At 39.8% G+C, this 24745-nt stretch overlaps 1 protein-coding gene across 1 annotated transcript in view; it reads left to right on the plus strand.

Moving 5' to 3' along the window:
- Positions 1 to 24745, plus strand: part of COL4A1 (collagen type IV alpha 1 chain) — a 228855-nt gene that overhangs the window by 103495 nt on the left and 100615 nt on the right. Inside the window, exons 3-14 of the mRNA XM_077297015.1 lie at positions 5787 to 5876; positions 5959 to 6003; positions 7866 to 7910; positions 7997 to 8059; positions 8156 to 8209; positions 9820 to 9846; positions 18176 to 18256; positions 18365 to 18427; positions 22702 to 22737; positions 22825 to 22866; positions 23972 to 24052; positions 24655 to 24699. Of these exons, the coding sequence (XP_077153130.1) occupies positions 5787 to 5876; positions 5959 to 6003; positions 7866 to 7910; positions 7997 to 8059; positions 8156 to 8209; positions 9820 to 9846; positions 18176 to 18256; positions 18365 to 18427; positions 22702 to 22737; positions 22825 to 22866; positions 23972 to 24052; positions 24655 to 24699 (672 nt within the window). The remainder of the gene's footprint in view (positions 1 to 5786; positions 5877 to 5958; positions 6004 to 7865; positions 7911 to 7996; positions 8060 to 8155; positions 8210 to 9819; positions 9847 to 18175; positions 18257 to 18364; positions 18428 to 22701; positions 22738 to 22824; positions 22867 to 23971; positions 24053 to 24654; positions 24700 to 24745) is intronic.

Here is a 24745-nt window from a genome sequence, read left to right on the forward strand (position 1 = left end):
AAGATGCAGTGGAGAAAGCCAAGATGCAGTGGAGAAAGCTAAGATGCAATGGAGAAAGCCAAGATGCAATGAAGAAAGCCAAGATGCAATGGAGAAAGCCAAGATGCAATGGAGAAAGCTAAGATGCAATGGAGAAAGCCAAGATGCAATGGAGAATGCTAAGATGCAATGGAGAAAGCCAAGATGCAATGGAGAAAGCCAAGATGCAATGGAGAAAGCCAAGATGCAATGGAGAAAGCCAAGATGCAATGAAGAAAGCCAAGATGCAATGGAGAAAGCCAAGATGCAATGAAGAAAGCCAAGATGCAATGGAGAAAGCCAAGATGCAATGGAGAAAGCCAAGATGCAATGGAGAAAGCCAAGATGCAATGGAGAAAGCTAAGATGCAATGGAGAAAGCCAAGATGCAATGGAGAAAGCCAAGATGCAATGGAGAAAGCTAAGATGCAATGGAGAAAGCTAAGATGCAATGGAGAAAGCCAAGATGCAATGAAGAAAGCCAAGATGCAATGGAGAAAGCCAAGATGCAATGGAGAAAGCCAAGATGCAATGGAGAAAGCCAAGATGCAATGGAGAAAGCCAAGATGCAATGGAGAAAGCTAAGATGCAATGGAGAACGCCAAGATGCAATGGAGAAAGCCAAGATGCAATGGAGAAAGCCAAGATGCAATGGAGAAAGCCAAGATGCAATGGAGAAAGCTAAGATGCAATGGAGAAAGCCAAGATGCAATGGAGAAAGCCAAGATGCAATGGAGAAAGCCAAGATGCAATGAAGAAAGCCAAGATGCAATGGAGAAAGCCAAGATGAAATGGAGAAAGCTAAGATGCAGCGGAGAAAGCCAAGATGCAGTGGAGAAAGCTAAGATGCAATGGAGAAAGCCAAGATGCAATGAAGAAAGCCAAGATGCAATGGAGAAAGCCAAGATGCAATGGAGAAAGCCAAGATGCAATGGAGAAAGCCAAGATGCAATGGAGAATGCTAAGATGCAATGGAGAAAGCCAAGATGCAATGGAGAAAGCTAAGATGCAATGGAGAAAGCCAAGATGCAATGGAGAAAGCCAAGATGCAATGGAGAAAGCTAAGATGCAATGGAGAAAGCCAAGATGCAATGGAGAAAGCCAAGATGCAATGGAGAAAGCCAAGATGCAATGGAGAAAGCCAAGATGCAATGGAGAAAGCCAAGATGCAATGGAGAAAGCCAAGATGCAATGGAGAAAGCTAAGATGCAATGGAGAAAGCCAAGATGCAATGGAGAAAGCCAAGATGCAATGGAGAAAGCCAAGATGCAATGGAGAAAGCCAAGATGCAATGAAGAAAGCCAAGATGCAATGGAGAAAGCCAAGATGCAATGGAGAAAGCTAAGATGCAGTGGAGAAAGCCAAGATGCAGTGGAGAAAGCTAAGATGCAATGGAGAAAGCCAAGATGCAATGAAGAAAGCCAAGATGCAATGGAGAAAGCCAAGATGCAATGGAGAAAGCTAAGATGCAATGGAGAAAGCCAAGATGCAATGGAGAATGCTAAGATGCAATGGAGAAAGCCAAGATGCAATGGAGAAAGCCAAGATGCAATGGAGAAAGCCAAGATGCAATGGAGAAAGCCAAGATGCAATGGAGAAAGCCAAGATGCAATGGAGAAAGCCAAGATGCAATGGAGAAAGCTAAGATGCAATGGAGAAAGCCAAGATGCAATGGAGAAAGCTAAGATGCAATGGAGAAAGCTAAGATGCAATGGAGAAAGCCAAGATGCAATGAAGAAAGCCAAGATGCAATGGAGAAAGCCAAGATGCAATGGAGAAAGCCAAGATGCAATGGAGAAAGCCAAGATGCAATGGAGAAAGCCAAGATGCAATGGAGAAAGCTAAGATGCAATGGAGAAAGCCAAGATGCAATGGAGAAAGCCAAGATGCAATGGAGAAAGCCAAGATGCAATGGAGAAAGCCAAGATGCAATGGAGAAAGCTAAGATGCAATGGAGAAAGCCAAGATGCAATGGAGAAAGCCAAGATGCAATGGAGAAAGCCAAGATGCAATGAAGAAAGCCAAGATGCAATGGAGAAAGCCAAGATGCAATGGAGAAAGCTAAGATGCAGCGGAGAAAGCCAAGATGCAGTGGAGAAAGCTAAGATGCAATGGAGAAAGCCAAGATGCAATGAAGAAAGCCAAGATGCAATGGAGAAAGCCAAGATGCAATGGAGAAAGCCAAGATGCAATGGAGAAAGCCAAGATGCAATGGAGAATGCTAAGATGCAATGGAGAAAGCCAAGATGCAATGGAGAAAGCTAAGATGCAATGGAGAAAGCCAAGATGCAATGGAGAAAGCCAAGATGCAATGGAGAAAGCTAAGATGCAATGGAGAAAGCCAAGATGCAATGGAGAAAGCCAAGATGCAATGGAGAAAGCCAAGATGCAATGGAGAAAGCCAAGATGCAATGGAGAAAGCCAAGATGCAATGGAGAAAGCTAAGATGCAATGGAGAAAGCCAAGATGCAATGGAGAAAGCCAAGATGCAATGGAGAAAGCCAAGATGCAATGGAGAAAGCCAAGATGCAATGAAGAAAGCCAAGATGCAATGGAGAAAGCCAAGATGCAATGGAGAAAGCTAAGATGCAGTGGAGAAAGCCAAGATGCAGTGGAGAAAGCTAAGATGCAATGGAGAAAGCCAAGATGCAATGAAGAAAGCCAAGATGCAATGGAGAAAGCCAAGATGCAATGGAGAAAGCTAAGATGCAATGGAGAAAGCCAAGATGCAATGGAGAATGCTAAGATGCAATGGAGAAAGCCAAGATGCAATGGAGAAAGCCAAGATGCAATGGAGAAAGCCAAGATGCAATGGAGAAAGCCAAGATGCAATGGAGAAAGCTAAGATGCAATGGAGAAAGCCAAGATGCAATGGAGAAAGCCAAGATGCAATGGAGAAAGCCAAGATGCAATGGAGAAAGCTAAGATGCAATGGAGAAAGCCAAGATGCAATGGAGAAAGCCAAGATGCAATGGAGAAAGCTAAGATGCAATGGAGAAAGCTAAGATGCAATGGAGAAAGCCAAGATGCAATGAAGAAAGCCAAGATGCAATGGAGAAAGCCAAGATGCAATGGAGAAAGCCAAGATGCAATGGAGAAAGCCAAGATGCAATGGAGAAAGCTAAGATGCAATGGAGAAAGCCAAGATGCAATGGAGAAAGCCAAGATGCAATGGAGAAAGCCAAGATGCAATGAAGAAAGCCAAGATGCAATGGAGAAAGCCAAGATGCAATGGAGAAAGCTAAGATGCAATGGAGAAAGCCAAGATGCAGTGGAGAAAGCCAAGATGCAATGGAGAAAGCCAAGATGCTGTGACATTACCTATACCAGCCAGTACGATGAAAATACATTACTGCCCAAAAGACAGACATGAAGCCTGGCATTCCTATGGCTGCTCTCAGCAAGAAGTGGACACAATTGTATCAAATCTAGGAAATGATCAGTGAGCTAAATATATGAGCAGCAGGAATCTCACTGATATGTTGTACAATGCTTCATCCGGCAGTTGCATTTCCATCACAGGCCAGGAAGGATATGCACCAGTTTTCTGCCCCTCATGTAAACAAAAGTGTTATTATTCACTGACATCTGGAAAATGTTCACAAATTAAAATGAAAATGGTGGAATTTCTGATCCTCTACGACAGTTTTCTGGTATAAAATGTCATGTGGCATATTTTCACAATAACTTTCAACTTTAAAAGAAAAAAAATTCTGCCCCTCACTCTCACAGCACTTTAGTAAAAAAAAAAAAGTGAGAGGAGCTTTGTGGAAGGTTGTGGCCTCTAATCATAAGAGAAATTTACTGTAATGAATGCCAGAAAACTGGCATCTACTGAAGAAGAAATCTGCGCCAGTTTATGACTTCTGTAGATGTTATTTTCTGGTGCTTGAATTGCCCAAAGAGGTGAGCTATAGATTTTAGACTTTTGTGTAAAACGTCAGTCTTCATCGACTTCATTGTTGCAGTTATTATGTTTTGTTTCCGGAAAACTGGAATAAAAGATTCACAATTTGATATATTTTGAATAGAATATTACCTAATTATACCATATATTTACTTCTGTTACTAATAAGCTAGTTTTTTTTTAATTTTCAGGCAGGAATTACCCTTATTTACTTCATTTACTTTACAATCCTGTTATGGCGCTGAGCAATTAAAGCTATTATCCAGATGCATAAGTTATTTAAAGCAGGAACAAGAAGCGATATATTTTTCGGGAGCTTTGTCCCTACTGTTCAGTGAGTCAGTTGGACATACACAATGTCCCATAAAACTGAGGAAATTGCAAAAACATGTGGCAGCTAATCATTCTAGCAGAACTGATATGTGTATTGTGTCCACTACAAGATACATCCTCTTTCCGTAGCCCTTTTTGTGTTATATGTAAACAGTACGTTATGGAGATAGATGAAACCACAGAATGAAGTCCGAGGATGCTTAGATCTAGACAGTCATGTTTAAAGGAATTTTCCAGGCTGAGAAGAAAAGTCTGCAGTGTGTGACTGCAAATTGACAATTTGTGCAAATGCGCACATGATCATGATTTCTCTATTCCCTATGCGAGTAGCGTTCATGTGATTGCAACAATGCAATTTTCAGACTTGTAGTTACATGCTGACAAGACTTATCTGGCTCCACTCAATTACGGTAGACGGTTGTGAGGTGCAGAAGAGAAGTCTAGTCGGCATGTAACTGCAACTATGTATATTTGTAATCACCCGACCACCCACTCACACAGGGAATACATGACAGTGTGTGCATTGCATACTGCCACAATTCGGACATAAAATAACTGCAGACTTTTCTTCTCGGCCCAGAAAATCCTAATAATATCAATACACATATACATATGATGTAATGTACGACCCTAATTAAAAAAAAAAGTTGGGGCACTTTGTAATATGTAAAGAAATTAGGAATGAACAAATACAAGAAAATGGCACATATTACATATTGCAGGGTCCTCTCCCCCTCTATACCGGTCTGTCACTGTTAGTTTGTCCATTGCAATTTATGTATGCTTTTGTACGTAAACCCTCTTCACGTTCACAGCACGATACAATCAATGATACTTTAAAAATAAATAATAATAATATTGTCACACTAATTGTGGTCTCACTATTTAAACATTCCTTTTTGTTAATAGATGCACCAAATAATATATTGTATAGCTATACACTAATAATGTGAAATCTACTAAAAGGCAAAGTGAATGGCATTAGTTATCTTGTGAAACTGATACCTGTTTTTATTTGTTTTATACTTTAACCTGATGCCAATAGAATGAATCAAATGTTTCAGAATATTAAGGTAGATCGATAATTCTTCAACTAAGAGCTCTGTGTGTATGTGGAAAGCACAAGCGGTCCTAATTTGGATACCTAGCGGAGGCCCACCAGTGATCTCCATGTATTGTCTGCCCTCTAGTGGCCAAAATTCAGAATTCAGAATTGTGATTATTCTTCGTTACTTTTAGCTTACATTTGGTTTAGCGACTGAATTATACTCAGTGTTTCAGTTTTTATAATTAATAATAAGGAATAAATTATTTCAGTTTTACGTATACATTCCCCCAGCTGTAAAAACAAATTCATATCACTGCTAGGAATATTCCCTTTCGTCATCAGCAGTGCGTAAAACACAAGTTCTTTTTAGGTCTTGGTTAAGAATATACTCCGCAGTTTTATAAGTAAGCCAGAGACTAAGCAACACTATAACGTGTCTACCATTTGTAACTTTATACCATGTTCCTGTTCTCTTTGCAAGGGTGAACGAGGATTTCCTGGTCTACATGGCGTTATTGGGTTTCCTGGCCTTCAAGGACCAGAAGGACCTCCTGGACCATTTGGACAGAAAGTGAGTGATTTATATGATGATCCAATTCAATTTATTTCACCATGTATACAAGTGCAACATATCTAATATTCTACTATTACAGGGTGACACAGGTGAACCAGGACTTCCAGGTACCAAAGGAAATAGAGTAAGTTCTTTAACCTAATAAATATACCTATTACAAACTATTACACATAGTGTATAGCAGTTCTTCAGCTATGATGTAACTTGGGCCTTAGATTATTCATTATGCTACATATAAAAATAAATCCTACTAAAAAACCTGTAAGACTATCAAACAATGTGTTTTATTTAAAAAAAATTAACTCTTTGTTGACAAAATTACACACAGAACTTATTGAAATGAGGTAGGAAACGCAAAACTATATAGTGCTAATACATGATACCATAATGTGATATATGACAGTAAGGTTAGGAATAGCGATGCTACACCAGTCAGGGAAAAGCAGAAACTAGAAATAGCAATATGATGATGCAATGGACATGGCGATGTGACAGAAAGAGTCAGATGCATGCGAATCAGTACAACTCTATAATAGGGGTGTCCATATACTGTATGTTCCAACTATGATCTATTCCTGAAGATATGGTGCCCCCACGACCCACGTTTCCCCACCAGTCAGATGATAACTGTAGTCCTTTTTGACATTCACACAATTCTAGCTCAAACTAAAGCTTCCAAAGCACAGATTTACTGAAAATGTACAAAATGAAACATTCATTTCAATTAAATACTGTCAATTCATTTTCTGCCGAATAATTTAAAAGAAATGCTCCTGTGTCGAGATTTTTGTTGTTTCTCACTGTTACTAATGGCATACAGTCTTCAGTGCCAGTAGTCACACATGCTCAGTAGGTTAGCGCGACCACACACATCCTCTTACACAGTGCGCAGGCCAGCCAATAACCATCAGCGCTCTAGAAGAGGCTTCTTTTTGTCAGCCATGGACACATTAGGTAGACTTTTGATGAGAAATCAAATGATCAACAAAGGGCACTATAGCAAACATCTAACAGCAGAATCTAGACTCAAACATTAATGTATTTTAAGATCAAGCAACCAAAGTAAATATGAAATATTGTCCCATGGAGACAAGCTATCACCTATCCAGAATAGGACACTTTTATCCTTGACAGGGCACTTTTGTCCCTGTTAGAATGGAGTGTGCATGCCAAAACGCCGCTCCATTCATTCTCTGTGGGGCTACCGGAAAGAATGAAGCAGCATTCTAAGGGGCCGAAAAGTGACCCGTTGTGCCGATTAGTGCAGGTCTCAGATGTCAAACTCCCACTGATCAGCTATCCAGTGGATAAATGATAACTTATCTACACTGGACACCCTCTTTAAATTGTGGGGCAATCCTTTTAAGCCTTTTTGTTGGCTAATGAATAACTCTTACATTCTCTCTCACTCACTATCTCTCTTAGGGTGCGTGTGCACTGTCCGGATTGACGGTGCTTTGGATGGAGAGGAAAACCCTCTCCGCCCAAAGCGCCGCCCCTTCTGTACGCGCAGTGATTTCGGATGTGTTATTGCACACATCCGGAATCTCCACACCCCATACATAGGGCCCTGTAATTTACCTTGCGGCAGTGGAGCGTCGCTGCAAGGTAAACAGAAATGCTGCGTTCTAAAAAGACGCGCCGCATGTCCGTAAACGCAGGGCTTCCGGGTGCGTGTTCGCACGCATAGTGGAGACTGGATTTCAGAAAATCCCCTCCACTATGCTGTAACATCTGGACGCTACGGGTTGAACACTGCAGCTGTACGCAGCGTTCCATCCCCAGCTAATCCGGATGTAATCCGGCCCTTGGACACATACCCTAACTCTTTCAACTTCTCCCTCTCTGACTAACTAACCCTACTACTGAATATTGCTAAGATATTATTAAAATCAGTTACACAATGCATTTTACATTCTACAAGGGATTTGCTTTGTGAAGCCATTCCATCATAAAGTCATTGTTTTTTCCTTTCATTCAATCCAGGGGCCTCCCGGATCTGCTGGATTTCCAGGAAACCCTGGCCTCCCTGTATGTATTGGCTTCATTCTGAATAAATACTTCATTGCATTTGAACATAGTATTTTAATCTATTATAAAATCTTCTATTTCTAAAGGGCATTCCTGGTCAAGATGGCCCTCCAGGCCCGCCTGGCATTCCTGGCTGCAATGGTACAAAGGTAAATTAAGTTACTTGCTGATAATACATTTTCTCTAATTCAAACAGAGGTTTGTAATATTGTTAGATTAAGTAACAACTTATCTTTTCCTCATAGGGTGAAATAGGACCATTGGGGCCATCTGGGCTTCCAGGGTTAATAGGTTATCCGGTAAGCACTACTTATTTTTATGGTTTTAATACCATATCATAGTGATATACTGTACATTGCAGATTAAGCATAAGTATGACGAGAATTGTAGTATCAGGAATAAATGGTTCACTTTTACATTCATTAGTGGTATATACAATACTGGAAAGAATACATCCAAGGCCTACTCCAGGTTCATGCAAACTTTTGGGTGACAGTCCCAATGGGCATCTCTGTGCTTTTTATTTTTTTCTCCTCGTCTTCCTAGAGCTCTAGCTTTATTTTTCGGCTAATAGAGGTGTATGAAGACTTGATTTGGCAGCACTAGCTGTAGCTTTTATCACTACCATTTTGAAATCTGTATGACTTTCTTTTTTTTTTTAATTCCATAAAGTCAGAAATTCTGCTCTTTTGTTCTTTTCAGGTTTTTCTTTTTTTACGTTCACCGTTATGTCAGTAGAAATTATGACCTTTTATTAGTCTGGACAGTTATGCGGGTAGCGATAACTAATATTTTCTTTCTCGATTTTGTTTACCTCCTGGGAAAGGAGCGAAATTTGATAATTTTTAAAAAAATATTTGTAATGTAATTTACATTTTTGGGGCACTTGAACCTGCTGCTCACTTGTACATCACACTGCAATGCAGTAATTTAGCAGTGTATTGTAAAACTACTAGGTTCACAAACGTGACACATTCAGTAAGCCTTTGGCGGCCATGACAATGTCATCAGCAACCCGCAATCAGGTTACAAGGGAATCATAATGGGCAATTTCCCCCATTTTCAATCTCTATATGCCATGATCTCAGCAGTTAGATGCAATGAGCATATCCATCACACATGGAAAGAATACAGTTCCCATAAGCACCGCCTTCAGTTACAGTAACTGCATAGTGAAGACTGCATGGTCGTTTTGACCCCCTTCCCCATGTGTGACATATACGTATTTCATACATTGGGTGCTTTGTGTGAAGCAGGCTCGGGATGAGCCCACACCGTAGCTTACAAATGCCAGTATCTGCCTGTAACAGCAGCGCCTGGAGGTTTCTAATTAACCATTTAAAGCCACTGTCATTCACTGATAACAGCCTTTAAATTGCCTCTGATTACCACTGCATTTGTGCACCCATCAACCATTCCGGCACATTTGTGGGATACCAATGAATTGTTATGACAGCTAAAGGCCTCCCTAGAAGGCCTACTTAGATCCATGGCTTCCATCTTAATTCGCCTATGAAGCCAGCTTCGGATGTCATTTTGACTATATCCTGCAATATATACTGTAAGTATTGCAGTTAAATAGAACAAACAATCAAACAAACACAGGTTCCAATCCCAAAAGGGAAGTGAGAAAAAAAAGTAAAAAATATAAAAAGTAAAAATGAAACATAATACAAAATAAGCATATTTGGTATCGCCATACTCATAAAATTCCAATCTATCAAAGTATAAAATTAATTAACCAGTTCAGTAAATGGTGTAAAATAGAAAAGAGAATGAGATGCCAAAATAACATTTAATCCAATTGCCTGAAATATAAAGTGTGAACTTTTTCATATTTGTTTTCTTTGTAATATATCCCTCTTCACAAGCTATGGAAATCTTTAATTACCCTATTTTGTTATTTTAGGGCCCTCCAGGTTTACCAGGAATAAAGGTATGTAATAATGCATGAGTAAAGTAACTCATTTGAGTTTTTTGATGCTGTATTGCCTTTTTGATGGTGTTAAATGTCTTAATGTTGTGGTGTATCGTGCACGTTACTCCATGTCAGAGGGTGTTCAGGAGGGGTACGACCCCATACAATTCAAGAAGAGGCCCACCACTTGTTGTAATCTCAGTGTAGGAATGTCTATATTAATGTCATCCAAACAAATATTGTGATATTTCGATCCACATTAAATCTTCATTAGACTGAAAGAATATATGCAAATACAAATGTGTCAAAAAAAGGAAAATTTCAATGACATATAAAAAAGTAGGCAAAAATAAGCAATATATCATGAAGCAAATACAAGTAAATGAAATGAAACACAAAGTTACAGATATGGCTAGGCTCATATAAAATGAAGTTAAACAATCAAAATCAGGGCGCCTGAAGACACATCTCGTTCTGAGGGTTCAGTGATGTATAATGACTAATTTGTGTGTTTCGGATGTACTTGAAATTATATAGCTGATGAACAGCTAAGGGGACCGATGACCAGGAAGAACTAGTTTCTGAAAAAGAGAATGGCTGCTATGGCAATGTGAGGACGCTCAATAAGTGTCCTCTTATATAAATGTATGGAAACTATAGGAACAAGTTGTTGAGCGTAAAAGTGTACCTTGTGTCCAATGTAAGTGTAGATATTGGGACAATATGGTACATGGAGAAAAGCAGGGAAGAAGGAAGAGATTGAGGGAAGGAGAAACGAAAAAAAAAAAGAGTAAAAAAATAAAATTCAAGCGAGAATGAAAATTAGAAAAAATTAAAAAAATGAACAATAAGAAATAGAAAATAAAAAAATTAAAAATAGAATCAAATAAATAAAGGATAAAAAGTGGAGAGAAGATGATAAGAGGAAACAAAAAGCGAGGGCGTGGCCTGACTGCTCATGGTGGAGGCTGCTTGATCCAGGAGCTCCCGTTCCCCTGAGCACAAAAGCGTCTTTTAAAGCATCCAGATCTTCCAGATCCAGCTGAATTTAAACAGAGACTCTTTTTCTTCCATTCCTCACTACATGGGAAAGGTAAAACCTTCGCAATCTACGATCCCTAAACGGGTCTCAGATTACTTTCCTCCAGGCCGCTCTAACGAGGTACCTCTCTCCAATATGGCGCCTCCCTCTCCTCGTTCAGCCCGTGCTTCCCGCCGAGACTCCCAGGCACAAGAAGCTGCATCGGCAGTTCTTCCCTCGGACTCGCCAGTCACATTATCTCTGATGAAAGGTCTATTATCGGAACTGAGAGCCTCTATTCAAGACGATATGAAGTCTATGGTAACGGAGCTCAGAGGTGAGATTGTGGACCTCGGCAATCGCACAGACCATCTTGAAACTAAAATGACTGAACTCATTCAATCTCACAACACTCTCCTGGATGATCACGAACACCTCCAGCTCTCAGTTGAAGCGCTTCAAGCTAAAAACTTTGACCTGGAGGACAGACATAGACGGAACAACGTCCGCCTTAGAGGCGTCCCTGAGTCGCTCCCTCCTGAGGAACTAAGAGCGTTTCTCCAGGATTTCATGTTAGAAGTGCTACCGGGCTTAGAACCCAGAGACCTAAAAATAGATCGCATTCATAGAGTGCAGAAGCCTGCTGGTGTCCGCTCGGATCTTCCTCGTGATGTGCTGGCAAGAGTACATTTTTATGAGGTTTAGGATGACTTTCTGAAGGCTCTCAGAGCGTCTCCCGCTATATCTGAACGCTTTACGAAACTTGAGGTGTATCCGGATCTATCTCCAGGCACCTTAGCTCAGCGTCGCTCGTTTAAGCCCTACACAGCACTACTACGGGATAAAGAAATAGCCTACAGATGGGGACACCCTACTCGTCTTATTATTCGCAGAGATAACATCACTCACACTTGCTCTACGCCCGCTCATGCAGCGCAACTCCTGAAGACCTGGAATTTTCTCCCAGCGTCCTCTTCTACAACGCTCCAACCTCCCAGACTGGACTCCTTGGATAAGAGTGGATCTCGTGGGAAAAGGATCGACCCAGAATGGAGAGTCGCCTGACCTGATTTTAGTTGATCTGGATTTCATTTTTGCTGGATAATATGCTCAGGGGTCCGTCTTCCTGTTTTTCTTTTTTTTTCGTTTCCCAGGTTACATTTTGGCTCCTTTCCCTTCTTTTCCCTCCCTCCCTATTACTTACGCCTGGGAATGCGGCCCCTTCGAGCGACTTTTGTTCGCTCTGAATTTCTGGACTTTTTTTTCTTAATTTTATTGTTGCTTTTTGTAAATATTTCTGGTAATCAGTTACTTCCACTGATGTTTCATTTTTTATTGTTTTTGCATTGTCCTTGTTATGGCGCATTTGCGTCTGAATCTTTATGCACTGTTACCCTGGTTATGTACCCCTCTCCCCCCTTACCCCCACTTCCCTCCCTTTTGTGCAGCCGACCATCCTTGTTCTTCATTGTTCTAACATATGAGCTAAGGGTCTACTTTAGATTCTTATTATGCCTATCTCGGTATTTTCATTAAATGTAAATGGCCTTAATTCTCCTCAAAAACGCTCGCTTCTTTATAACCAACTTAAGAAATCTTGGGCGGACGTTTTCTTTTTGCAGGAGACTCATCTATTAGAGACTGATAATTACCGCATAACCTCCCGCTTTTATCCTCAGCGTTTTTTTTCCAATGCTCAGGATAAAAAATCTGGTGTAGCAATTTTTATCAGCGCTAAGTTGTCATTTGAATTGATTAAAATCTTTTCTGATCCTGAGGGAAGGTATTTGCTTCTGACTTGTCGTTTAAATGAGATCCTATTTTCTTTATTGGCGATTTATGCCCCGAACGCAAAACAATCTGCCTTTTTAAATTCAATATTAGATAACCTGTCCCCCTCTATGGTGGGTCACAAACTAATCGCGGGAGATCTTAATGCCCCCCTTAACAAATCCCTTGACTGCTCGAATTCCCTGACTTTTAGATCTGACCTAGCTCCTATTACCTCCTCTTTTCACCTGCATGACGTCTGGCGTTACCTCCATAGCAATGAAAGGGACTACACCTTCTTCTCTCCCAGACATAAATCCTTCAGCCGTTTAGACTATTTTCTAGTTAGTGACTCCCTTCTTCCTTTATGTGCGTCTGCCAACATTGACATTATCTCTTGGTCAGACCATGCCCCTATTACTTTAACTCTTTCTGACTCCACTCCCCATTCTCCTTTGACTAACTGGAAATTGAATGAACACCTCCTGACTTCTACGATTAATCTTAAAGCCCTTACTACTCACCTGAAGGAATTCTTTCAATTTAATAATGTTGATGACATTGCTCCAGATGTGTTATGGTTCTCTCATAAGGCTGTGATGCGTGGTCATTTTCTCAAATTAGCAGCCCACTCTAAAAAACAATATAATATGATTCTGGATTCCCTCCTCACTAAGATTAAAACACTCGAAAATTCTCTTTTATCCTCTTCAGACCCTACGTCCCTCTCAGATTTATTAAAGACTCGGAACCAACTGCGCACTCTTCTCCTTTCGCGAGTTGAGCTTCAACTGAAAAAAACTAAATCCAATTTTTATGCCATGGGGGACAGAGCTGGTGCCCTCCTTGCGCGTAGAATTAAAAAAAAGGAGATCCGTTCAAGAATTCCCCACATTATCTCCCCCCATGGAGTCAAAATCTGTAACCCTATTCTTATTGCTGACCAATTCCGCAATTACTATAATGACCTTTATAATTTGTCCTCCTCTCCTTCTACACCGCAACCCTCGCTTGACACTATTTCTGCTTTCCTTGCAAAAGCCAAACTTCCTTCGCTGTCCTCGGAGCAATTAAAATACTTAAATGAGCCTTTTACCCTCCCTGAAATTCTTGAAGTTATTCGTACGTCTAAAAAACGGTCGGCCCCTGGTCCAGATGGCTTCCCCTATCAATATTACTCCTCCTTTTCTTCCTTCCTTGCTCCTCATCTGCTATCTCTTTTTCGGTTCTGGCAACGTGAGGGACACATCAAACCCGAGGGACTAAGAGCATCTATCTCTACAATCCCTAAACCTGGGAAGCCCCCCACCGATCCGAGCAGCTATCGTCCAATAGCTTTGCTTAACTGCGACTTAAAAATTTATTCTAAATTACTAGCGGACCGTCTTAAAGTAGTACTTCCGTCTCTGATTGCTTTAGATCAGGTGGGATTCATTCCTGACCGTCAGGCTAGGGATGCTACGAGAAGGGTCATAAACCTATTGGAGATTTTGGAGAGGAGGGGATCCCCTGGTGTACTCGTCTCGTTAGATGCGGAAAAAGCTTTTGATCGTGTGCACTGGGGGTTCTTGGCGGCGGTCCTGGATAAATTTGCCTTCTCTGGTAACATTAAATCAGCCATTATGGCCCTATATTCGTCCCCTTGTGCTTTTGTTAAAGCGGGTGGCTTTGCTTCTTCCACTTTTTCAATAACCAACGGGACGCGCCAGGGCTGCCCCCTCTCCCCCCTCATTTTTGCCCTTGTGATGGAACCGCTAGCAGCTATTATTCGCATACATCCTGATATCTCGGGTATTTTGGTGGGCCCTGTAGACCATAAAATCAGTCTCTATGCTGATGATGTTCTCCTCACTTGCACAAACCCTACTGTTTCTTTACCAACTATTATGTCTGTTCTCTCTGACTTTTCTAACGCCTCTTTCTACAAACTCAACCTTACTAAGTCTTCGATTTTTCCAGTTAACCTTCCCTTTATTTCCCAGCAAAAGCTTTCCGCACATTTTCCCTTTAATTGGACTCCTAACGGCTTTCGTTACTTAGGAATTCACATCTCTTCCCTTAAAGATATTATTAGAGTTAACTGTGATTCCCTTCTTTCCGATATCCGGTCGTTATGTGCAGAATATTCGTCTTACCAATTGTCCTGGATCGCTCGAATCCAAACTGTCAAAATGATGTTTCTCCCTAAGATCCTATACCTCCTCCGTTGTATCCCTCTTCTCTTCCCTAAAAGATATCTAAACCTCTTTCAATCGGGTCTGAGTCGGTTCATTTGGGGTAACAGATCACATCGTGTCGCCATGTCCACTCTGACCCTTCCATCTGGGGGGGGTGGCTTTGGGGTCCCTGATATTGCATCGTATTATTCCTCTGTTATGCTTGAGGTAGCGAGGATTTGGTGGCTAGAGTCTCCTTTATCGCTTTGGTTGCAGATTGAGATGTGTTTTGCTCCTCGTGGATCGACCAGACTTCTTTTGGAAATGAATCTACTTCGTTTCTCCCCTCCGTCCTCCTCTCTTCGTTCTATCCAAAGCCTCCTTTCGACTTGGCAAAAATTTAAAATGTCTCATTTCCCTTTCCTTTTTAAACATATTTCCCTGCGAGCTGTAGAAACCCTGATGGGAGAAATTTCTTTTGCATCTTGGGGCATTGGTCTCACATCCACACTCTCACTCGATGATCTGTTGGTTCAGGGTCGTCTCTCTCCTTATAACGACCTGGCTTCGAAATTTTCCCTTCCTCCCTCCTCCCTTTTCTCCTATCTTCGGCTCCGTCACTTTCTTAACTCTGTATCCTTCCCAGTCTGCGATCCCAGGGAGATTAACCTCTCACTACAAGCGTTCTTTGGTCAACTCACCCGGGCCCGTCGCGGAGTCTCTATTATTTATAAAGCCCTTCTTGAATCACGAGTGACGTCTAAACTTTCTTATATGCTCAGATGGGAATCCAGATTTGCCTTTTCAACTCCTTTAGAAAATTGGCTTACAGCCTCGGGTCATGCTTATCATTTCACGCGCTGCATTAACCACCTGGAGCAATCGAAAAAACTTATGTTCAATTGGTATCTATCTCCTTCTCGAATCGCGAAATTTAGTGGTCGGGGTCTCTCCCCCTCCCCTGCTTGCTGGAAGGGTTGTTCTCACTTGGGCACAGAAGCCCATATGTGGTGGCACTGTCCTGGGGTGAATCAGTTTTGGACTGAAGTGAGCTCTCTTATCTCCTCTTTAACGGGTCTTCCCTTGATACTAACGCCCTCCCTAGCTTTACTGGGTTTGGATTTGGAGACTTATCCTCTTACTATTAGACCAATCATAACAAATACCCTCATTGCGGCCCGGCAGACTATAGCAGCCCATTGGAAGTCTCCGACTCTCCCTTCTCTTCCCGAAACTATATCTCGCCTAAATTCACATTGTGCATATGAGCTCATGCTTGCACATGATTTAAATACAAAAATAAAGATTTTGAATTGGTGGGACCCGTGGATTTCCTCTATTTATAACATTGTTGAAGTACCTCCCTGATTCTCGTCAGATCTTGAATTATTGTGTATTACCGAGTAACAGTTAGATTCTGTTTCAATGCTTTTTGTATCTTATATGTAACGGGATGTATAGCTGCTCATTTTCCCTTCCCCTTCCGTGTTGTTGTTGCTCTGTTTTGTTTTTTTTTATTTTTATGCTTGTATTCTTGTATTCTTTTACTGGTAACTGTTTGTTACTTATATTCTTTGAATTCCTTAATAAAAAACAACTGGTTTAAAAAAAAAAAGGAAACAAAAAGCAAATATGCAGAAAAGGGTAAGACATAGTGGAAAGAGGGGAGAAGAAAGAAAAGGGGTAAGGGAAAGAAGGTGGGGAAAAGTAGGGTTTGGGAAGGGGGAAATAGGAGGAAAAGAGAAAAAAAGGATGTGAAAGATGAAAGAGAAGCATAGACTTAAGATGAAGTTATAGAAGAAAGAGGTATACCAGTCCTGTGAGAGTCAGTCTTGTGGAAGTAAAGAGGTGGACTAATGTCTCTGTTGAGAAAATGGATGAAAGGTTAGAAAATCAACATTCTATTAGCTCAAGATATTATAATTTGTCACTTGCCATTATTTGTAAGTGGTGTATCCAAAATTTCAGTGTCAGTACACTAACTATCCTACTATCCTACTGTGTGACTTGCCACATAAAATTGATGTGAGATCAGTAACATACTTCTACTGCAGCGTATGTCAGATTTGTGTTGGTAAATCCCAAGCTGGATCATTTCTTCCACATACACATAGCTACAAGGGCATTTAATGGTGTAAATGACAAATCTGGAGTCACATGTATAGAAGCCTTTCATTTAATAGCCTTTGAGTTTGTTCCTACATTGGCACAATGTAGGCAGGGAAATACCCCTCTTTTGGGTCTGTGAAAACTGTTTTACTGGTACTTTACACTTAATGCCCTGCTTGGAAGAATGAGATGGAAGCTGAAGAAGTATTAGTAATCACACTCATCTCTGCTCTACTTGCACTTTGCAATCACACACATTTTTGCAGTGAGATCAGTGTATGTCATTATATGTCTCACACAGGAAAAAGCCTATTCTAAGCTATTGTGTATGTTATTTTTTCCCATGAATGTTGCTGCCTGCTTATGATTGGTCAACCTCATTCAGGGGAAGAAATACACACCCCCAGAGAAGACTCTCTGATAATGCCCAGTTGAGTTTATCATAAATTATAACCTAATTTTAAATTTTACAAGCTAATATCTCCACAATGGAGTGGTGAAATTAAAATGTTTTATTCAGCTCTGTAGCCACTATTCTATGATGTGGCCAATTTAACATGCTAAAACAGGTGAAAGATCCAGATCATAGGAAAATAGCAGTCCCTTTCAAATAACGAAGACAGGAAAAAGAGCAAGATAAGCTGAGAAGCAGAAAATCTAGTTATTCACAGATGAGATAGAGAAAGATTAACAACAAAGAAGATGTTATTATGTTAATTTTCATTGATCCTCTTTTGTACCACAAGTTTTATCTTTGTCCTTAATTTAAGAAAGTGGAGGACTTGTTGGATGTGTTCCTACTCCGTCCAATTAGTCTATAGCTAATAATGATGGGAGCCAAATGAACATGAACTCCTTTCTTATGTGTTAGATTTCTGAGATTTTGGAGTTTTCTATTGAGTCTGTAGAAATTATTTTAAGGAGTGTGCACATTGTCATACTACATTTTGTAATGAGCTAAAATGGAACTACCATAGATGAGTAGGAGACTTTTACTATATGCTTCCAGTTTTATGTGTAGGTAGACAGTTTTTTATTCTGTCTGGTACCCCAAAAAAAGAGAAAAAAAGGTGGTGGCTCATTTTGTCAGATGGAATATTTAAGGAGAAATTTTCCCCAAAAAACATTACTTGGAAAGATAATACCTTCATAATGTACGTAAGGCATCCAGTGGTACATGTGTAGCTGTAGATGTAGGTTACATGTTTCCTTTCCAAAGAAATTCACTTACTCAATGTGAATGAACAGTCATTTACATTCAGTTTATTCTAATATCTGTATCTTTTTCCAGGGAGATCCAGGAGATGTTATTGGTATGCAGGGATTAATGATAAAAGGTGAAAAAGGTTTACCTGGGATCAATGGATTACCAGTAAGTTAAATGTATATCATGAAATAAGATTGATAGATATGTTATCCTAATTATGTTTACATTGTTAATATATTGCATATTTTAACTTTACCCTTTATGTTCATACAGGGTACACCTGGGTTGCCAGGTTTTGAAGGCCCAGTCGGCCCCCCTGGTCCACCAGGGCGTACAGTAAGTATTTGAAAAATGTGAGAAAAATATATATTGTGGCTAGAGATGAGCAGACCTGTGGAAGTTCAGGGTCTGGTACCTGACCTGTACTTTATTCCAAAGTTCGGTTCAGGTACCAGAACTATACCTGATCTTGATTGATATCAAGTGGGACCCGAACTTTGGAGCTGAAAAAAAATCTCTCTTTCCCCAACGGAATTCCCCCAGACCTACGAACATGTAAATGAACTTCTGGGAGAAGTCCGTGTTCAGCGTTTAGCACTGGAGACTAACTGTCCTGTACGAACCCTGAACGTTTAAGTTCAGGTTCTCTCTTCTCTAATAGGAACCTCAGTTTTATATCATCTTATGGAATCAGAACTATAAAATGAGGTCCCAAGAAGACAAATTAGATTATGATTATAATGAAACTTCATGACAGTTTTTGTCCTGTAAAAATCAACTTGAGTAAACTGCCTTGTTACAGATAAAGTCTGTTATCATTTTTGTTTGCTAGTTTTTTATGTTATATGTTGTAGCTATAAATGTAGGAAAACTGTTAGACTGGTTTCTAAATCTTACCAACAAGAAGGTGGCAAAACAACATATCTACACACACACAGTTTCTAACAGCTTTGCTGTGAAAGTGTGGTTGTGATTTTTGATAAAAAAAAAAAAATAGCTCTAGATAGTATTCCTAGAATTGCCTATAGAATTGGTGGGAAATTAATTTTCTAGAAGGGCCAAATTAGAGTTTGTGGCCAAACCAATAGGCTGAAATAAATTATGCTTAAAATTAATATTAACATATTCATTACAGTTATAATTATTATTTTATATTCATACTATCCCTTGATATTGAGCAGAATTAAGTATGCTGCCATCCCCCTATATACAGCATGAGCCCCCACACAGCCTCCCTATATACAGCATGAACCTCCACACAGCCTCCTATATACTGCATGAGCCCCACATAGCCTCCAATATACAGCATGAGCCCCCACACAGCCCCCTTTGTACAGCATGAGCCCCTACACAGCCTTCCTTTATACAGCGTGAGCCCCACATAGCATTCTATATGCAGTATGAGAGCCACATAGCCTCATATATATAGTATGAGCCCCCCACACAGCCTCTTATATACAGCATGAACTCCACATAGCCTCCAATATACAGCATGAGCCTCCAAACAGACCCCTATGTACAGCATGAGCCCCTACACATCCTCTATATACAGCATGAGCCCCACAAAGCCTTCTATATGCAGTATGATAGCCACATGGCCTCATATATACAGTATGAATCACCACATAGCCTCTTATATACTGCATGAGCCTCCACATAGCCTCCCGATATACAACATGAGCCCCCACTCAGCCTACTATATACAGCATGAGCCCTCACATGGCTTCCCTGCATACAGCATGAGCTTCACTTAGCCTCTTATATACAGTATGGTAGTCACATAGCCTGCTATATATAGTATGAGCCACCACATAGCCTCGTTTATACAAAATAAGCTCCCACATAGCCTCCAATATACAGTATGAGCCCCCACACAGTCCCTATATACAATTTGAACCCCCACATAGTCTCCAATATACAGCATGAGCCCCCACATAGCCTCTTATGTACTGTGTAGCATCAGCCCCGACATAACCTCCTATATACAGCATGAGCCCCTACATAGCCTCCTATATACAGCATGAGCCCCCACTATATACATGCAAACATGTTGTACATATGTGAAAAACAACAACACATACGTACCTGTCTCCTGCTTCCCCGGTGCTCTGCTCCTGTCTCCTGTACACTGAGTCTCTGCAGCATCGCGATTAAGTGATGTCATGACGTCTGCGGGCTCACATGCTGATTGGTGGAAGAAGGGACTGGGAGCCCTGTTCTCCACCAATGAATTCACGGCTGGAGGATGCGGAAAGTAGTGACAGTAGGCAAGTGGCAGATGGGTGGCAAAGGGTATGGTATGGCTTGTGGGCCACTGTTTTCAGCCCCTCAACTGTCTCATACCATGGGCCAGACTGGAACAACCAGAAGGCCTCACTTTGCCTAGGTCTGACCTATAGAGCATAATGTGCCCCTAGCTAAAATGTGAAGATATGCGTATATATATAAATATATATATATATATATATATATATATATATATATATATATATATATATATATATATATATATATATATATATATATATATATATATATATATAGTTGTGTGGTCTTATCCAGCTGACAGAAAATAGAAAAATAGAAGAGTGCATTTAAAGGGTTAACAGTACTGGGCTCTACTTGTTGCTGTTAGAAGCAGATTTTGGCTGTGTAATACTCAGATTCAGCTTTTGACAGTGGGAGTAGACATTGGATCTAGATTGGATGTGCCAATACTAGTACATTCAATGTTGGGTAGGAGTTAATGTGTGATGAAGAGATGTAAGTGGTCTTAAAAGCCTTCTATCTGTAATCATCTTTTCAGTTAGAATTTAAAGACTCATTTTTTATGTCTTAAATTCTCATCTTCAGCTATGCTGGACAGATGTATTAAATAGTTGTCCGGCTCAAATCAAGAGTCTGCAATCTATGTGACTGCAGACTGCCAAACCGTGACATTCTGAGATGCACACACTGTCATCATTCCCCTTTATTCCTTCTGCCGGTGACTACATTTATGTGATTTGTAAACTTGCGGTCACACACTGACTAGATTCTGCCAATAGAAGAGAATTGAGAGATCACGCACGCTGTCACGTGACGCGTGGGAAATCATGACAGAGTATGCATAAAAGACTGTCACGGTTCTGAAGTCTACAGTCAAATAGAGGGAATGTGGACCTTTCACTTTAGTCCGGACAACCTTTTTAGGAAACTAATCACACAGAATTTTGAAATAAAAAAAAAAAAATATATATATATATATATATATATATATATATATATATATATATATATATATATATATATATATATATATATATATATATATATGTATATATACATATAATTACATTTAGGTGCAGTCATTCATTGTAATCTTTCTTCAATCAACTTTTATAAGCTGATGTACCAGAGTTTGTAAGAAGAAAAGAGCTTGTAATGAAATAAGTTTGCAGTGCATAAGCAATAAACATATATGGTAATCTTCCCTAAAATAAATCTGTCAGTAGGATCAACCCTTTTAAGCCATCTATATGGGCAAGTAGGTCACAGGAAGTTTTATATCTCAGGGGTAGATTGTCTGGGAGATCTATGCCCGTCTGATAGATCTTAACAGCTCATTCACATATTGGGAAAAACGTGGATTTCGCTAGAATAAGACATCAGATTCCAGATATCAAGGTATCATTTTATTCAGCTTCTTATGACCTACATGCCCATATAGACGGCTTTGAAGGGTTGATCCTACTGATAGATTCCTTTTAAAGGCAGGTAAGTTTACAGCTGAAGATAATTAGAATTAAAAGTAATAATAGAAATGGTATGTACCTTCACGGATCCTCTACAGCTAGATTTCCAAAGACCATACACCCCTGAGTGGTCTGCTGTTTTTATTGCGTCATTGTTTTTATACTAGGCGGCATTGCTGAGACCTGTTATCACTGCTATACTATATAGCAGCATTTACAAGGAAAACTCCGCAGGACAACATTTCTCAATTAGTCCCTTAGTTGCTGCAGATAAGACAGAGGAAAAGGACTTTCTCTGTCACCCCTTCGTTGCCCCACAGTGTGATTGTTGGGTGGCAAATCGATGAGTTTCCATGGCATTCAGAAGTCTAAAAGAGGCCCAAAAGCATTTCACTACTCTAAAAAAAAGTTTTGAGATATTTATTTACAAAACAAATATTTACACTAAAAAATACACATATTCGGTATTAACATAGCATTTAGGGCTCATTCAGTGTACTGTCCATCTTTAACCAACTGTATGATAGGAGAAGAACGTCCAACATTTAATTATATTTTTAATCCAAGAAAAACTGATGAAATTCTGACCACACTCTAATGGTAAACACTGACACACTGACCAAACTGATGAAAAATAATGATCAAACTCAGACTGTTTTTTGCGTATGAGAAAAATCACTGACACGTGAAGGAGCTCTTAAGCCTCTACTTGGTTACTGTACTCCTACGGTGGATGAAGTGAAACTCACACCACAGTTCAGTCTTACCGGGTGCATACCATACCTATTTGGATACAACAAACTACTATAATATACATCTGCACTATTGTATATTGTAACTGTATACTTACATTACTTTTTTATGTTTTGTTTCCAGGGAGCACCTGGTCAACCCGGTTCTCCAGGACCAAAGGTATGTATAGGTTATATCCCAATAATAACAACAGTTAATGTTCACATAAACTGCTCTATAAGGATCTTTTATTTTGTACCTTTCCAGGGTCAAATGGGACTTGGTTTTCATGGACCACCGGGTGAAAAGGCAAGTAATGTCTTCTTTGTTTCAAGTAGATAATGGAAGATAAATCAGCACCAGATCAAATAAATTGTGCCCCAAGGCAGTTCAGTTTTGGACTTCACTGTAAGTGGGCATTGTTGCAAATTTGTTGTCATTTATTTTTTGAGTCAAACAAAGCAAAAAAAAGTCTGACATTTGCCTTAATGAAATCATGAACTAATTAATTTAGATTTTTAACACTGTCTTTCAAAGTTTGACCTAAACACAATTAAAAAGAGTTCTGATCTAATACTGGTTGCCAATTTGTGCAATTTGACATTGCTCCTCAAATGCCATTTTGCTAGGAGCAGGTTACACATGTCCACCACCATCCATGGGTCTTCTGACCCAAACTCAACAGCCTTATTTCTATCTAAGAGACTGATGAGTTGTGGTCAGGTTACCTGTGGATGATCTGGACATCACAGTCCTTGCTCAAACCATGAATGTCAGATGTGTGAAACTGGTCTCACTCAAATTAAAATTAACCATATACTGGTTTATTTGATGCTCATGATCATTAATGCCTATAAGTAGTCATTAATTCCTATAAGTCTAGATCATTCTCAGTTTTCCACTCTTTCCATTTTACAACCTCTTCTATTGACCAAGTGCAAGCATTCCTTTATATACAGTCATCTCAGCATAAGACAATTTTTACTGTGTGATGTTACAAAAAATTTAAATTTAAGAAATTGAACAGTGAATTTCCCTGAGCACAATTATGATGCTCCTTTACTTGTTTTATGATCGTTCAAGGAAAAATGCTGTTAATAGTAATTACTGTTTACAAGCATAGTTGAAAAATTCAGTGCAGTTATCATGGAGTTCGGAAAAGTGATCCAGATGAGAACTAAACTGTTTAAACATTCAGTACATCTGGTTTGCTAATCAGGCAACTGCATTGAATAGTAGTCAGGAATATGCTTCCTTTTTATTTTATATGTACTATACTGCTTACATTGACAGCTTTGAGTAGGCTACTTAGGTTGATCAAATATTCATGTGTCTCACCTTAGGAGGATCTTATTAATGCTTTTCTCTTTTGATTTGAATATTGTGGGCGCTCTTTTTATCTTAATTTTGACAGGGTGAGCCAGGACCACCAGGGCCTCCAGGTCCACAAGGCCATGCATCTGCTGAGAACAGTTCAGTGTGGTATCGAGAAAAGGTAATATATCTATTACCATAATCATTATTCTATGTGAGAACGATATTTTTTAATTTCTGCAAAATTGCGGCAAAAATGTTTCAATTTTATCGCAGTCGCGGCAAAAAAAATCACCACAGCCGCAACGTGTGAATGCAGCCTAACAGGAGCAACATTTTAGTGGACTTGTACCCCATTGAACACCTATGGATAGATCTTAAAATTGCTGTTGGGAGAAGGCGCTTTCAAATATGAGAGACCTGGAGCAAAAGAAGAGTGGTCCAAAATTCCAGTTGAGAGGTGTAAGAAGATTGTTGATGGTTTTAAGAAGTGATTGATTGCAGTTATTTATTCCAAAGGGTGTACAAGTAAATATTAAGTTGAGGGTGCCAAAATTTTATCTGGCCCATTTTGGGAGTTTTGTGTCAAATTATGTCCAATTTGCATTTTTTTTTCCTCTGTATTGGTCCAATACACATAAAGCAAATAAACAAGTGTAATTGCAATAATATTCCAGGAGAAATAATTCATTTTCTGGAACAATTTCTAGGGTGCCAACATATTCGGTCATGACTGTATAACAATTATTATAATGCTCTGTATGATCTTGTCCCACATCACAGGGAGAAAAGGGCATGCAAGGTGATAAAGGTGATCAAGGCAATAGGGTAAGTGTTTCTTCATGGTGTTTTTATTAAAATTTCTCGCATTTAT

Source organism: Ranitomeya variabilis, chromosome 3 (genome assembly GCF_051348905.1).
Source record: "Ranitomeya variabilis isolate aRanVar5 chromosome 3, aRanVar5.hap1, whole genome shotgun sequence".
Classification (NCBI taxonomy): Eukaryota; Metazoa; Chordata; class Amphibia; order Anura; family Dendrobatidae; genus Ranitomeya; species Ranitomeya variabilis.